Source organism: Archocentrus centrarchus, chromosome 7 (genome assembly GCF_007364275.1).
Source record: "Archocentrus centrarchus isolate MPI-CPG fArcCen1 chromosome 7, fArcCen1, whole genome shotgun sequence".
Classification (NCBI taxonomy): Eukaryota; Metazoa; Chordata; class Actinopteri; order Cichliformes; family Cichlidae; genus Archocentrus; species Archocentrus centrarchus.
This window is the reverse complement of record NC_044352.1, coordinates 5624533-5639886: the sequence shown is the minus strand read 5'-3', so window position 1 is coordinate 5639886 and position 15354 is coordinate 5624533. Positions and strand designations below refer to the sequence as shown.

General features: G+C 43.6%; 1 protein-coding gene across 1 annotated transcript in view; it reads right to left on the bottom strand.

Annotated features, from left to right (window-relative positions):
- The window catches only part of LOC115783260 (XK-related protein 7-like), a 94695-nt gene that overhangs the window by 11294 nt on the left and 68047 nt on the right, over positions 1-15354 (bottom strand). Inside the window, exon 2 of the mRNA XM_030734006.1 lies at positions 1809-2008. Within this exon, the coding sequence (XP_030589866.1) occupies positions 1809-2008 (200 nt within the window). The remainder of the gene's footprint in view (positions 1-1808; positions 2009-15354) is intronic.

Sequence of the window (15354 nt, the reverse complement as noted above, 5' to 3'; positions counted from 1 at the left end):
TGTCTGCTGCTGCTGCCATCCGCCAGGTGTGTGTGAACAGTGAGTGTGAAAAGTACTGAGTGAACGCACACACATACAGAGAGAGAGACTGTTTTGTTTTATTCATCAAAGGCCAATCTGCTTCTTGTAAGAGGTGCATGAATAAAGCATAGACTCTCCTAGTGATATCACATACTCACACACATACAAACACACACACACTCACACACTTCATTCAGGATCTCCTCTTCTCTCACTTTCTATGAGGAGGACTTTGTAAAAAAGAGGACCTCATTTCATTGGCTCTTATATGTAACTTCTGACAAGCATCTTAAAGGTTAACTTTGCTTTTTTTTTTTATTTCATCAATAAAATTTCACTAAGAAAAAGAAACCCTTCTTACACTATATTACCAAAAGTATTCCCTCATCTGTCTTCATACACATATGAACTTGAGTGACATCCACAGGGTTTAATATGATGTAGGCTTTGCAGTTATTACAGCTTCAACTCCTCTGGGAAGGCTTTCCACAAGGTTTAGGAGTGTTTATGGGACTTTTTGACCATTCTTCCAGAAGTGCATCTGTGAGGTCAGACACTGAAGTAGGACGAGAAGGCCTGGCTCACAGTCTCCCAAAGGTGTTCTGTCAGATTGAGGTCAGGACTGTCAGGTTCTTCCACACCAAACTGGCTCATCCATGTCTTTATGGAGCTGCTTTGTGCACTGGTGTGCAGTCACGTTGGAACAGGAAGGGTCCATCCCCAAACTGTTCCCAGAAAGTTGGGAGCATGAAATTGTCCCAAATGTCTTGGTACGTTGAAGCATTAAGAGTTCCTTTCACTGGAACTAAGGGGCCGAGCCCAACTCCTGAAAAACAACCCCACACCATAACCCCCCCCCCCCCCTCCACCAATCCTTACACTTGTTACAATGCAGTCAGACAAGTACCGTTCCCCTGGCAACCACCAAACCCGACCATCAGACTGCCAGATGGAGAAGTGTGATTTATCACTCCAGAGAACACGTCTCCACTGCTCTAGAGTCCAGTGGCGGCGTGCTTTACACAACTGCATCCAACACTTTGCATTGAACTTGGTGATGTAAGGCTTGGATGCAGCTGCTCAGCCATGGAAACCCATTCCATGAAGCTCTCTACACACTGTTCTTGAGCTGATCTGAAGGTCAAATGAAGTTTGGAGGTCTGTAGCAGATGACTCTGCAGGAAGTTGGTGACTGCTGCATCCGCTGTCATTCCCAGTCGCTTCCACTTTGTTATAATACCACTAATTATTACTTATTATATTTAGTATCTTGGAAATTTCATGACAGGTGGCATCCTATCACGGTACCACGCTGGAATTCACTGAGCTCCTGAGAGCGACCCATTCTTTCACTAATGTTTGTAGAGGCAGTCTGCATGTCTCGGTGCTTTGTTTAAACACCTGTGGCCACGGAAGTGACTGGAACACCTGAATTCGAGGATTTGGACGGGAGACGGGAGACGGGAATACTTTTGGAAATATAGTGTATATGTGGCATCACCAACAATAAATCTGAAAGGTCAAAACATATGACCTGTCTCAATTTGCAGACTGATTTCCTGCTTTAACTTTGATCCTCTGCACCTTTGTTTATGAGATGTCTTTGTAGCAATAGTACTATGTACCAAATCTGAGCAGAAAACTTTGCTCAGTTTTACCATAACCAGTGGTATAGATGGCTAAAAAAGAAAAATATAAAAATAAAACCAAGTTTTATTTCTTTTCTAAGAACCAGAACTTAAACAATCTGTGACCGTGAAAAAGGAGAAGAAGTCTGTATGTGTCACCTTGCAGAGGGAGGACACCGTTTCCATGGATCATGATGCTCAGCTGCAGGACGAGCTGTGGAGCCGACTTCAGGAAGGCTTCGAGGAGGCGGAGCATGGTGATGTCAGCGCTCTCAAACATCAGCCTCCAGTGGAATTGGCGGCGGGGTCCACTGCTGTTCCAGCGACTCTTGGCGCCCAGGTAAAGAGCGTGGATATATCTGAGGGGGGTGAGAGAAAGAGGTTTCAGGACAGCGATTCTTCCCCTTAAACTCCAGGCTTTGTTTTTAATTACCACCTGAAAATCATGTCAAAATTAGGCAATCAACATTGTACAACATTGCAGTGCCAAAATTGGCTTCATCAAGCAGTGACCTCGAGCTTGAACTGGGCCATTTGCAGCTGACTGAAAAGGCAGCAGGGATGAGAATTAGAACGTCGTACTCTGAGGCTCTCAGGCAGAAAAAGGTGGACTGCCTGTCCTCAGCTGGGAATGAGTCGCTGCCTCAGCTGAAGGCGTTCAAAATCTCCTAGTCTTGTTCACAAGTGTGGAGCAAGAGACTCAGGGACAGCTTGGGGAATTTTCTGTACTGAACGCGAAGCTGTCCATTTTCTGACCCTCACCAAAAGCCATGGGAGGTGACTGAAAAGAACAAGAGTACAGAGACAAGCAGCAGAAATAAGCTTCCTCTGAAAGCTGCCTGAGCTCACTCTCAGAGACAGAGTGAGCAGGGAGAGGCTCAGAGTACAGCTGCTGCTCCTCTGCATCAAAAGGAACCGGCTGAGGTGGTTCCAGCATATGATTAGAGCGCCTTCTGAATGTACCTATAGATGAGGTGTTCCAGGCATGGGGGGAGACCCTGGAGCAGACCCAGGAGAGGATATGTCTGTTTGCCAAGTTGTGAATGCCACATAGAGACTGCTGCAATGTGACCCAGACCCAGATTAGTGGTAGAAATTGTGGCCTTGGCTGTGCTTTGGTCTGTGCTACTGAGAGTATGAAAAAGAATATGTTTCAAAAGCTCAACAGCAACGAAGCTCCAGTCAATCCACAATTCATAAAACTAACAAATCTGTAATCTGTGTGAACTATTTTCTTTTTTATTTACACTATTTAAAATAGTCCAGTTTCTCCTGCTGTGAATAAGAAATACAAATATTTCCCAATAGACTTTAGAACTTGCACATAAACATTTTATGTCCAACTCATTTTGAAGCCTCTAGCATTTCTTGCAAGTGTGCACGATCTGACTCCCGGCACTGAAGCAGTAAACACAAAGACTCTGGTATACAACAGGAATAAAAGCTAAATTACATCTTTCAGGAGAAAATGTCAAAACTTAACGCGCTGTCCTCCCGAGAGGACAAAAACACCTCTCAGGAAAACATCTTTGTCCTCAGCTGTCACCGCTCAACTCTGACATCCTAATGTTGTTTGTTTGGCATTGGCGACGGTTTTGGTTACAATGGTTCAAATGGTCTATACAGGTGAGCAGTATTATTTTCATATTTAGTGACAAGTAGTGATATGAAAAAAATATTTTTTTTCACGCTGTGGTGCAACATGAAGTCTGCATTAAAGTGATGATGCCATCAGTATGAGCCAAGAAAAACACCACAGTAACTTTATAGAAAACAGACCAGAGATAATATGATGATTTAAACTTTATGAGACAGAAGATACTTCAGACTGAAGGGGAACAACAAGTAAAACTTGATTTATTTTAGTTACAAACTATCAGATTTTTAAAAAGGCCAATTTAGTCATAATAGGATTGTAATTATAATCCAGGTGTATGGCTCTGTCCTGGGTCCTTTCTGCCCTTCCGGGGACACATGTGAAAAGCATAAAGGTGTGTAAAAGGTGTGAAAAAGATAACAAAAATGACAACTGACGTGGCACTGATTAGTCAGAAATTACAGGAATGGCATGAAGAGGTGGGTTGCAAAGTGGTTTGTAGACACACAGTAGCTGTGGCCTGTTAAAGCAGCTGAAGTGGCAGGCTCTGAGGCATCAGCTGTGGGCTGGCACTGAAAACAGCTGATGGCTGGCTGAACTTCAGTCTGTAACCAGCCACAACTAACACTGAGCTAAATTTTCAGTTTATAACAGGGCTGCTGTGGCGCCATGGGTAATGTCTCAGCTGTGGAGATTTAGGTAAGTAAGGAGGGGGAAAAAAAAAAAGCTCTCTGCAGCTTTTCAATGAGAAACTTTCACTTTAAACATCTGTTTCCACCTTTAACAGGTGAACACAGAAAGGATCTGGAACAGCAATTTGGCCCACTGTGTAAGAAATCTGCGTTCAGGGGCAACTTGATGGCTGTTTTCATAATCATCTCACCTGAAAACAAAATTATTTGTATAAAATATATTTTTCTTGAGCTGCAGTTTGTGCTTTTCACCTCATTTCTCTGATGTGAGATGCATCATCTGGTGACATATAGAAGTGAATTTTCTTTTAATGTTGTGAGTATCCATAAATCGCATCTCTTTCCCTGTGCAAGGGAAGAGGTCCTGATGCATCATGGGAGAAGAGGATGGCAGACAGTGGTAGTAGTACAACGGGACAGACGGGCTGTGGAGGAGAACTGAAGCTCACTCGGAGGAAAAGTGAGATGACACTCGCTTCCTGTGCTTCTGCATCCCCAAGCAGATTTTAAATGGAGGGGTAAAAATAACCTGGGAGTGTATGCACGCACACACATACACACACACACACACACACACACACACACACACACACACACACACACACACACACACGTCAGCATGTGATGATGTTAAAGACTGCCTGGTAGAGACAAGCACAGATGCACATGTGTATGTGGCTGACACACCTCAACACAGAAGCACACACACACACAGGCATTGCATGAGCACATGCACACACACACACACACACACACACACACACACACACACACACACACACACACACACACACACACACACACACACACACACACACACAGGGTGACAGACAGGCAGGGAGGCCAACAAGGCAGCCTGGAAATCTGTAACTCTGCAAATAATTTGCTAGCCAAGCACCGCTGGCCTTCCTCTATCCAGTCTCTCTGTCTCTCTCCGTCTGCACCGCTTTAAATCTCTGTTTGTCGATGTGTTTGTCTTTCACGCCTTTATTTATTTTATATTTAATTTTTTTCTCCTATGGTTCTTGTTTTTTTTTTGTTTTTGTTTTTTACACCACATTTGACGCATCAGTCAGTTTGTAATGCTTTATTAATTATTGTATTTTACACCCATGAGTACATCAGGAAGATGGCCACAAAGGATCATGTGCTTAGTGAATAACTCAGGCAGCAGAAACCAGAGAAAGAAGAGGAACGAGAACAGGAACCATCATGGAAGGACAAACCTCTGCACAGCATGGACCACCGGTGTGGCTGACATAGAAAAATCCTACCAATGGCTGGACAAAGCTGGACTGACAGACAGCACAGAGGCACTAATCATGGCAGCACAGGAACAAGCTCTAAGCACAAGATCAATAGAGGCTGGGGTCTACCAGACCAGGCAAGACCCCAGGTGCAGGCTGTGCAGAGATGCCCCTGAGACAATCCAGCACATGCCAGCAGGGTGCAAGATGTTAGCAGGCAGGGCATACATGGAACATCTGTGCCGAGTATGACCTGGAAGTCCCCAGGTCAGAATGGTATACACCCCCAAGGTGCGGTTGAGGATTACTGAGCTAAGATCCTGTGGGACTTCCAGATACAGACAGACTGACTGGTGATGGAAAACCAACTGGAGATAGTAGTGGTGGACACGCAGAGGAGGAAGGCCACAGTGATAGACTTAGCAATACCAAGTGACAGTAACATCAAGAAGAAGGAACACAAGAAGCTCAAGAAATACAAAGGACTGAGAGAAGAGCTAGAAAGGATGCAGAAGGCGAAGGTAACAGCGTTCCCCGTGGTAATCGGAACACTCGGGGGAAGTGACTCCTAAACTGGAAGAGGGAATCCAGGAACGACGCCCAAGGTGCAGCTAAGATACTGCGCAGGACCCTCAAGCTCCCAGGCCTCTGGTAGAGGACCCGAGCTTGGAGGACAGAGATCGTCCATGGGGCGAGTGCTGAGTTTTTAATATACTATTCTAATGTATGTTTCTGTTTATTTCTACAGGAGAAAAGCCATGCAAAATTACATTGCACCTGTGTAGCAACAATAAAGAATATTCTATTTTCTGCTGTGCTTTCTTTCTTTCCTCAGTCTACCCATTTATTTTTCTTTTTTACATTTTATCTTTCCTTCTTGGTCTCTCTCATCCTCAACCTTTTTCCCGGTTTTCCTTTTCTGTTGCTCTTTCTGCCTCCTGTCCTGTGCTTGTTATCTCTCATTTTGTTTCTCTCTCAATCCAATTTTATGCAGCTATTGTCTTTCTCTCTCATTTCTTTCCCTACATCTCTCTCTCACACTCTTTCTCTCCATCCAATTTATTTTGCTCTTCCCTCAGGTGTTCCCTCGGCCTCAAGCTTCCAATCTATCAAATCTATATGAATCCTCTTCTCCCCTTCCCCTTCATCTCCGTTACTACTCTTCTCTCCTCCCTGGCTTTTTCTCCTCTCCTCTCTACAAGGCCTCAGTGTGAAAGCATGTGTGTGTGAGTAGTCTAAGAGAATTGCTGCCAAGTGTAATGCTGAACCAAGAATGAACTCGAGGAGGGAGGCTCACACACAGAGAAATTAAACTGTTACACACATTTCATTTAAATCATTTTTAAATGAATATTACAGGTCAAGGAGTGAAGCACAGAGATCAGCAGCCCACAAGCAGACACAGGATGAGATTTGCAATTTAGCGGAGCGCTATTAACATCAGTTCAGTTTTGCATGTGGTGGAAATTATTGAGATTGTCATGTCCGCAACATGAAAGCGTTTGCAAAAGTAAGAAAAGTAGAGATTCAAAGTTTTCCTGCAGTCAGATTTGAGAGAGTGCTTTCTGTGAGGTCAGTGCATCACAAAATGAATGTTTAAAATGGTTCAGTTCACAAACCCCACAAGGAGGGTTGGAAGGAGTGTGTTGAGGTTTGTATTGGTGGAGCTGGTTGACAGTTTTTTAAAACGGAGGGTGAAACTGCAAGAATTGCAAGAAAATGGGCTTCTTGAAGTGCATGCTTGTGGCAAACAATCCAGGAATGGGTTATATTTTCTCTAATTCTTTTATTTTATATTACACAGCAAATTCCTTGCAGCTATTGGCAGTTATAAGAGAGGCGGTAATAGCAGTAGCAGATTTGGCAGTGAAAGTAGTCCAGAAGCATAGAAGAGATATAAAAGATGGACTCAGCCGCTGAGCATATCCTCCTTTTTGACTCTAATCGAGACCATCATTTACAAAATAAACCTTATGCAGTTACTTGGACCACAAAAGTGTTTACTGAGGTCACAGGGCAAGTTTCCCATTGTTAGACTAACACAGCTAGTCTTTTTGCAGTTACAGTAGCCACCCCCTGCTGGCCATTACAAGGAATGCAGGTGTGAGGCACTTCTACATTGGCCTCACTTTTCAGAACCGGAAGATGCATCCATCTTTTATGTACAGGCTATGGTCAGTGTTGCGTGGTAACATTTTACAAAGTTCTTCAACAGCTGCATAATGGACAGATGGAAGAAATATAATCAGTCAAGCCACTTCCGGCGCCGCGCGAGCAGGCAGCCAGTTTCAGCAGCTCCGCACTAATTCCGTGTTTTTTCTCATTTTGTTTAGTATTAGATGTGTTTTTGTGTTTCTGTATCTTCTGCTCTTTTTCCTCATGATGGAGCAGACTTTTTTATATATATTCTTTTCTTAATAGTGTGAATTATTATATCTTTATTTATATTTATAATAACTGCGGCTGCTGTTACACCCAAATTTCCCCTCTGTGGGACAATAAAGGCTGTTTCTTCTTCTTCTTTTTCATGCATGCATGCACAACCACTGCCTGACTTCAGTTTGTACAGAGCCGTATTTAACTTATGAGGGGTAGAGATCGCTTTCATTTTGTTACACTAAAGAACGAGCGTGACGATAAAATGCAACGACCTTGTGTATTGCCTTCTTTTTTAGGCTGTGGATGTGGATATGAATATCTAACTTTTAATCTTACACAGTTAACTGGAAATGCTGTGATCTCAGGGGATGTTGAGCAGTAATGTCAGAGAGAAATGCAACTTTCTACATCCAGCAAATAAGTAATAAATTACATTTTTTTTAACAAGAAACTGAAGTAAATTTTAGTATTTTATTTCTATATTACTTAGCCTTAATTAGCAGCTCCGTGTTTGTGTGGTGAACCCATATAGTCTATGGATGCACCTTGCAATTCATAGGCACTGATAACACTGGTCCACATGCTGTATGGTCACAAATCAAAGCTAAACCAGCGGACGATGTCATATCCATCTTTCATATACAATATCTGATTTCAGCATCAAAATCCAAAAAGAAGTTGTTTTCCAAAAATGCTGTGTTTAAACCTCCTGCAGAACCAGAACTCCATCCAACAGCTTTGGGATGAACCGGAAAACTGACTGCAAGCCAACACTTATCATCTCATATCAGCGCTGGAGCTGACTGACGCTATTTTGGCTAAATGGGTGCAAGCTTCCATAATCTGATGCAAAGTCTGAAAGCAGAAAACAGTGATGGCTGTTATGACTGCCTGTGGTTTTAATGTATAATGTGACTGACTGTGATATGATTGCATCCTCATACTGAAGCATGTATCACACTCTGAGAGTTGTGAACATTTCTGTTTCTGTAATTATAAACATTATTCTAATAACTGTCACTACATCAATTCTCATGCCACAGATTTCTCATCATTATGGCTCATTGACTTGAAATTGATCAGCAGATGCACATTCGGGACACATTTGGAAGCTATAAACAGGAAATAGATTTTAGCGTTAGTAGTAATTAATGATTTGTTTTCTTCAAAGAGCAAATTAAACTAATAATAATGACACTAGGAGGCTGTTATCTCCAATCACTCAATCATTTCCTAATGATTCGTGTTATTTTAGACTAATGACACCTGAGTATTGTTTCTGATGGCATAAGTCTACACGTCAACTTAAGTGACATAAGTGATGGTCAAGCCTTCGCTCTAAATTCTCTATAAATGAGAAAAAGGAGTGAACAGGAATGACAGAGCGGAGAGAGGAAAAGGTTTATTAATAACTCGCTTCTGCAGTCGATCAAAGACTGGACTCAACTTCTGACCCTCCCCCTCGTCAGTCTCCACGGCGATAAATTGGTAGCAGCACCAGGCTTTCAACGAGCGGCTGCTCTATTAGCTCACACACACACACACACACACACACACACACACACACACACACACACACACACTTACACACACACACACACAAACACAGCAAATTTCTGTATATCCTGGAAATCTTTCAGCTGTTAAAAGGTGGCATGGGGAGAGCGAGAGAGCTCTTTAACCTTCATCTCTTGTCTGACGAGATTCTCAACCTGTCCATTATCACGCCAGCAATCAGTGACATTTATGGCCTCTCAGCATACACATATGCATGATCAAATGTCTCTTATGAAATGCACAGTGCTGGTTCTGAAGTCTGGAGGACAAAAACTGACATTATTAAAAATAAAAGCAGAATATATATATATATATATATATATATATATATATATATATATATATATATATATATAGAGAGAGAGAGAGAGAGAGAGAGAGAGAGAGAGAGAGAGAGAGAGAGACAGAGAGAGCTACTGTGTAAATGTGAGCACATTATATTAGCTGGGGTGAAGCCTATAGCACAGATGGCAGCTACCTTAAATAATAACATATCATAACTAAAAGCCATAATAAAGTTTTAAAGGGTGATTTAAAAAACACACACACACCCCTTTACAGTTATCATTGGGGAGGGGGGGCATACTGTACCTTTAGAGAACAGAATGTTTTTTATGATTATCATTTATACAGTAATGCTGGGCATCTTAACGTTTCTGAAACGGCCTCAAATTGCAAACTGAAACTGCAGCACGCAGCCGCTTTGTTTTTATCGTATTAGAACGTATTTTTCTTCGCCACAAGATTTGATCAAATACGTTTTCTTTGTGGTGCTAGATGGAAAGGCCATGCTGCTAATGGCCAACAATGTGTAATAGATTGTGACATTTATTGACAGCACCTGTACTGTGGCCTTTTTAAGGGAAAATCGTCTTTCTTTTCCAGTCTGGGACTCAGTTGTGTTTGTTAGATGCTAATAGCTCAGAGCACAGATTTGCACCATTCTGATACGAGTATTTTCCAAATTGCATGTTGTAAGTATGTTGAGAATTTAACACAATGCTAAAAGCTATTTACTGGCCTAGATTTTTTTTTTTGGAAATTCTGGTTTGTTTTTAGTTAAAAAAAAAAAATCTAAATATGCTAGATAGGCTATGCTAATAGGCTAGAAGCTATTCAGAAGACTCCATGAATTCTATTATAAATAACCTGGAAGCCATCTTTTACATATATATCAGTTGTTGTGATCTTTGAAATGTTTAAGTCTAAGCCTTCTGGCCTTCAGGGACAGCAGTGGAGTATTAGCAGATTACAGCATGCTAAAAAAAAAAAAGCCGTGAAGCAGCAGAGCCACTGATCTAAAAGGATCCAAGGATCATGTTTTATGATTATAACACCAAAGGAATTTAACACAGACAAATTAGGCAGATTTACTGCATCTCGAGCAGTGGGACTGGGATGTGTTTGCAGCTTCAATTTGTCATTTGCAGTTTGTTTGTTTTCATAAACTGCTACACAAAGCAGTTTTGGAGTATTGAATTTTTAAAAAATGCAGTGGCGATATGGAGCCACACAGGCATACGTTACTGTGACAGCATCATGGCAGAGCACGAGCAGTTTCCCCCCCAGCAGAGATGAAAAGCCCCCTGCAGTGGGTGGATGGAGGTTAGAACAGTCAGCCTGCTGCTAGTCTGTGAATAATGCAGCTGTCAAAAAGCTCAAAATTAAACACACTGAATACGGGCAGGACAGCCCTGGGCTCTGCTCCACTCTGCAGCACACACACACTCACACAGTGATAGACATATATGTACACTGCACACACACAGGCAACACGCGGATATTGTTTACACACAGACACACACACACAGAGCTAATCATTATACCATGCAGGCACATTTATAGTGTGGACACGCTGCATCGATGCACACGCTAAAATATCCAAACTGCTACATGTAACAAATATAAATCAGCTGATTCTGAACTTACTGGTTCATGTTGTTCATAAAACTTTAAGAATCTGCACTGATCACGCAGGAAAGATCAATTTAATGTTGAATGTTTAATCAAATTTGAAATGTATTTAAAAATTTCATCCTTTGGATTTTAAAAATGGTACAGGCTAATTCACTAAAATCTGGTGCTTTAGAGAAGAACACACATGTTCATAGAGGAGGGATCTTTGAGTCAGAGCAGGTCAGAAAATGTTGACGACCTTGACCTTAGACCTTACCCATCAAGAAGCTAAAGAATTAGGTACATGAATGTGAAAAAAGACAGTTTTCAGAGGACTCCATACAATCCTGTGAAGAACTAATTACACCCCATGATTCAGTAGCTTGTAGAACCACATTTAACAGCAATAAGATAAGATAAGATAAGATAAGATAAGATAAGATAAGATAGTGTTTATTTGTCACATGCACAGTTATACACAGTACAATGCACAGTGAAATGTATTTTGTACCTGCAACCATATATACACACACATATAAATAAGAAGAATAAAAATAAAAAAGTAATTCACACTATACACTATACTCTATATACTATACACTATACACACTTTTTAAATTATAATATTTACACTGTGCAATAATGGTCCAGTTAGGGCTCAGAGTTGAGCAGACGGATGGCTTGTGGGTAAAAACTCTTCTTCAACCTTTCAGTCTTAGTCCTCAGGCAGCGGTAACGCCGGCCTGATGGGAGCAGGGAGAAGAGAGAGTGTCCGGGGTGGCTGGGCTGTTTTAGGATCTTCATGGCCCTCAGCCTGCACTGCTTGGTGTAAATGTCCTGCAGGTTGGGGAGGGTGGTTCTGATGGTCCGTTCAGCTGAACGAACCACCCTTTTTAGGGCCATGAAGTCCTGCTTGGTGCAGTTTCCCATCCAGGTGGTGATGCTCCCACGCATGATGCTCTCGATGGTGCAGGTGTAAAAGTTCCTGAGCACCTTGAGTGGGAGCTTGAAGTCTCTCAGCCGCCTGAGGAGGTAGAGACGCTGTCTGGCCTTCTTCACAGTGATGTTTATGTGATGAGTCCAGGACAGGTCCTGTGAGATGGTCACTCCCAGGTATTTGAAGGTGTCCACTCTTTCCACCTCAGCACCACTGATGACAAGTGGATGGTAGTCCCTCTGCTGCTTCCTGCTGAAGTCCACGATCAGTTCCTTTGTTTTGCTGACGTTGAGCAGGAGGTGGTTCTCCTGGCACCAGTTCTCCAGGCGGGAGACCTCTCTCCTGTAGGCTGTCTCCTCATTGTGAGAGATTAGTCCCACAACAGCAGTGTCGTCAGCAAACTTGATGATGACGTTGGACTCTGACGTGGCCTCGCAGTCATGGGTGTACAGTGAGTACAGCAGAGGGCTGAGCACACAGCCTTGGGGGGATCCAGTGTTGAGGGTGAGGGAGGATGAGGTGAGGTGACCCACTCGTACCACCTGTGGTCTGCTGGTCAGGAAGCTGTGAACCCACCTGCACAGGGATGGGCCCAGGCCCAGGTCCAGCAGCTTAGAGACCAGCCTGGAGGGAACTATGGTGTTGAATGCTGAGCTGTAATCTACAAACAGCACTCTCACATAGTTCCCCTTACCAGTGTCTATGTGTGAAAGGGTCTTGTGGAGGAGGAAGGATATGGCGTCATCTGTGGATCTGTCTGGCCGGTATGCAAACTGTAGTGGGTCGAGGGTGGTGGGCAGTGAGGAGGTGATGAATGTCTTGATGAGTCTCTCAAAACACTTCATCACCACAGAGGTGAGTGCTATGGGCCTGAAGTCATTGGGGCTGCTGGGGTGTGGTTTCTTTGGGACAGGGACTATGATGGACTTTTTAAAGCAGGTGGGAATCACACACAGTTTCAGTGAGAGGTTGAATATCACTGTAAACACAGGTGCCAGCTGGTCAGCGCAGGTCTTAAGGACACGTCCGCTAATACCGTCTGGTCCAGCCGCTTTCCTGGTGTTTACACGTCTAAACGCCCTCCTCACGTCGCGCTCCGTCACAGTGAGTGTCTCCGCCCCTCCGGCCGGGAGCGCAGCGGGCTGTCGGCTTCCCGACTCAAAGCGCGCAAAGAAGATGTTGAGTTCATCAGCCAGAGAAGCGTCGGCACTCACCGGGTGTGTGTGTGGTGCTTTGTAGTCCGTGATGGTGCGTAGTCCCTGCCACAGTCCCCTGGGGTCAGACTGTTGTAGTTGCTGTTCCAGTCTGCGGCCGTAGCGATGTTTAGCCTCTTTCACCGCTCTGCGGACGTTGTATGATGCAACCTTGTAGTCCTCCATGTTCCCAGAGGCGAGGCCGGAGTTGTAGGCAACGGTGCGGGACCTCAGGGCGTCGCGGACAGATTTATCCACCCACGGCTTCTGGTTGGGAAAAGTCCTGATGGTCCTCCTAAGTGAAGTGTCTTCAACAACTTTCCCAATAAATCCCACAACAGTTTCCGTAAACTCCTCGATGTCTCCGCCCGCGCTGCTGCGAAACATGTCCCAGTCGGTTGAATCCAACGCACCCTGCAGAGCGGCCTCTGTTTGATCAGACCACCGTGTCACTTCTCTCACAGCAGGGGGTTCCTGCCTGAGCCGTTGTTTGTATTTCGGCATGAGAAAGACAGAGGTGTGGTCAGACTTCCCAAAAGGCGGAAGAGGCTTTGCTTTGTAGCCATCTTTGAATGGAGAATAGCAGTGGTCTAGTGTCCTCTCTCCTCTGGTGGGGCAGTCGATGTGTTGAATCAATTCCGGTATCAGCTTTTTCAAGTTTGCACTGTTAAAGTCCCCGGCTACGATGAGAGCCGCATCACGCTGGTTAGCCTGATAGGTGGAAATAGCCTCATGTAGCTCGGATAGTGCAGTGTTTGTGTCCGCCTGAGGTGGAATATAGACGGCGCTGAAGATGACCGAAGTAAACTCGCGGGGCAGGTAGTGGGGACGGCATTTCAGGGTTAGGAACTTGAAGTAATTGTCTTCATCAGTGTCTCACTATATTGTGGAGGAATTTTGGCCCATTCTGCTTCACAGCACTGCTTCAGTTCATTCAGTTCAGCTCTCTTAAAGTCCTGCCACAACATTTCAGTTGGGTTGAAATGCTGTTGCAAAGGCCCGGTCCAGACTTCGACTGGGCTGCAGTAAAGCCAAGCATCTCCACTTTGGTCTTGTGGTTTTTTCACATGCAGCTTTGTAAATGAAACCATGCTGCCATGTTTTGGTTGGAGAGCAGAGGCTTTCTCCCGGCGACCTTTCCAAACAAGCCATTCTTGTTCAGTCTTTTTCTAATCGTACTGTCATGAACTTTAACCTTTTGGGGTTTTTTGTTTGTTTTGGTTTTTTTGGAGCATTGCCAGGTCTGACCTTGGGGTGAATTTATTGGGATGGGAATATTGGCAGCTGTCTTGAATAATCTTTCTCAAAATGATGGACTTCAGACTGTTTGGAAATGGCCTTTTTCAGATTGATGGGCAGCAACAAACAAGCTTCCCTGAGATCATCGCTGAGATCTTTCCTGCTCGGCACACCTGAATGCTCCAAACCAGTAAAGTGTCAGAATTTCTGCTTTAATTAAAAGTGCTCACACTTACTGATGGCCATTGAATCAAGTGCATTTGGTTAGCAGCACCTGGCTGTGCTTAGTTTTTACTTGCTATTTAGTTTTAAGTATGAATGGACGTCAAAGCTGTTTTACAGAAAGTTCTGGTTCCTGTTTAGTTTCAGTGAGTTTTGGGTGCCAGTTTAGCTCGCGGCCCCATTCTTGTATTCATTGTAAATTTGTGGTTTGTATTAAGCTACAGTTTCTATTTTGAGTTTCTTCTGTTATGTGTGTTTAGTTCCCTCAGTGTTTCCTCAGTCTGGTCCTCCCTTCTTGAGTTACTTTGAGGGTTCCTTTCGTTTATGTTCTGTTAGTTTTACTTCCTGTTTCTGTCTCACTCCGATTCCCTGATTCTTCTCACCTGCATTCAGCTGTGCCTCAGTCCTCACCTGTCTCCTGTTAGCCAATCAGCCCTCGACGTACATACAGTATAGCCTTCGCTTTGTCCATAGTCAAAGTGTCTGTAGTTATGTTTCCTCATACAAGTTACCTGTGTTTTTTGGGGGGTTTTTTTGCTTCACTTTTGGACTTTGTAGCCTAAATAATGTCTCACTCTCTGTTACTTCACTCTTCTTTCTGCTTCCTCCTTCTTGCACTCCAACATTTTCTGACATTACTTAGGCTTCAAAAACAAAACAAATCCATCAGAGAGACAGGTGAGAACATTCGGAGCTGACTAATTCAGATGTTGTTACATTCAGAGACTGATGAGCTTGATGATATT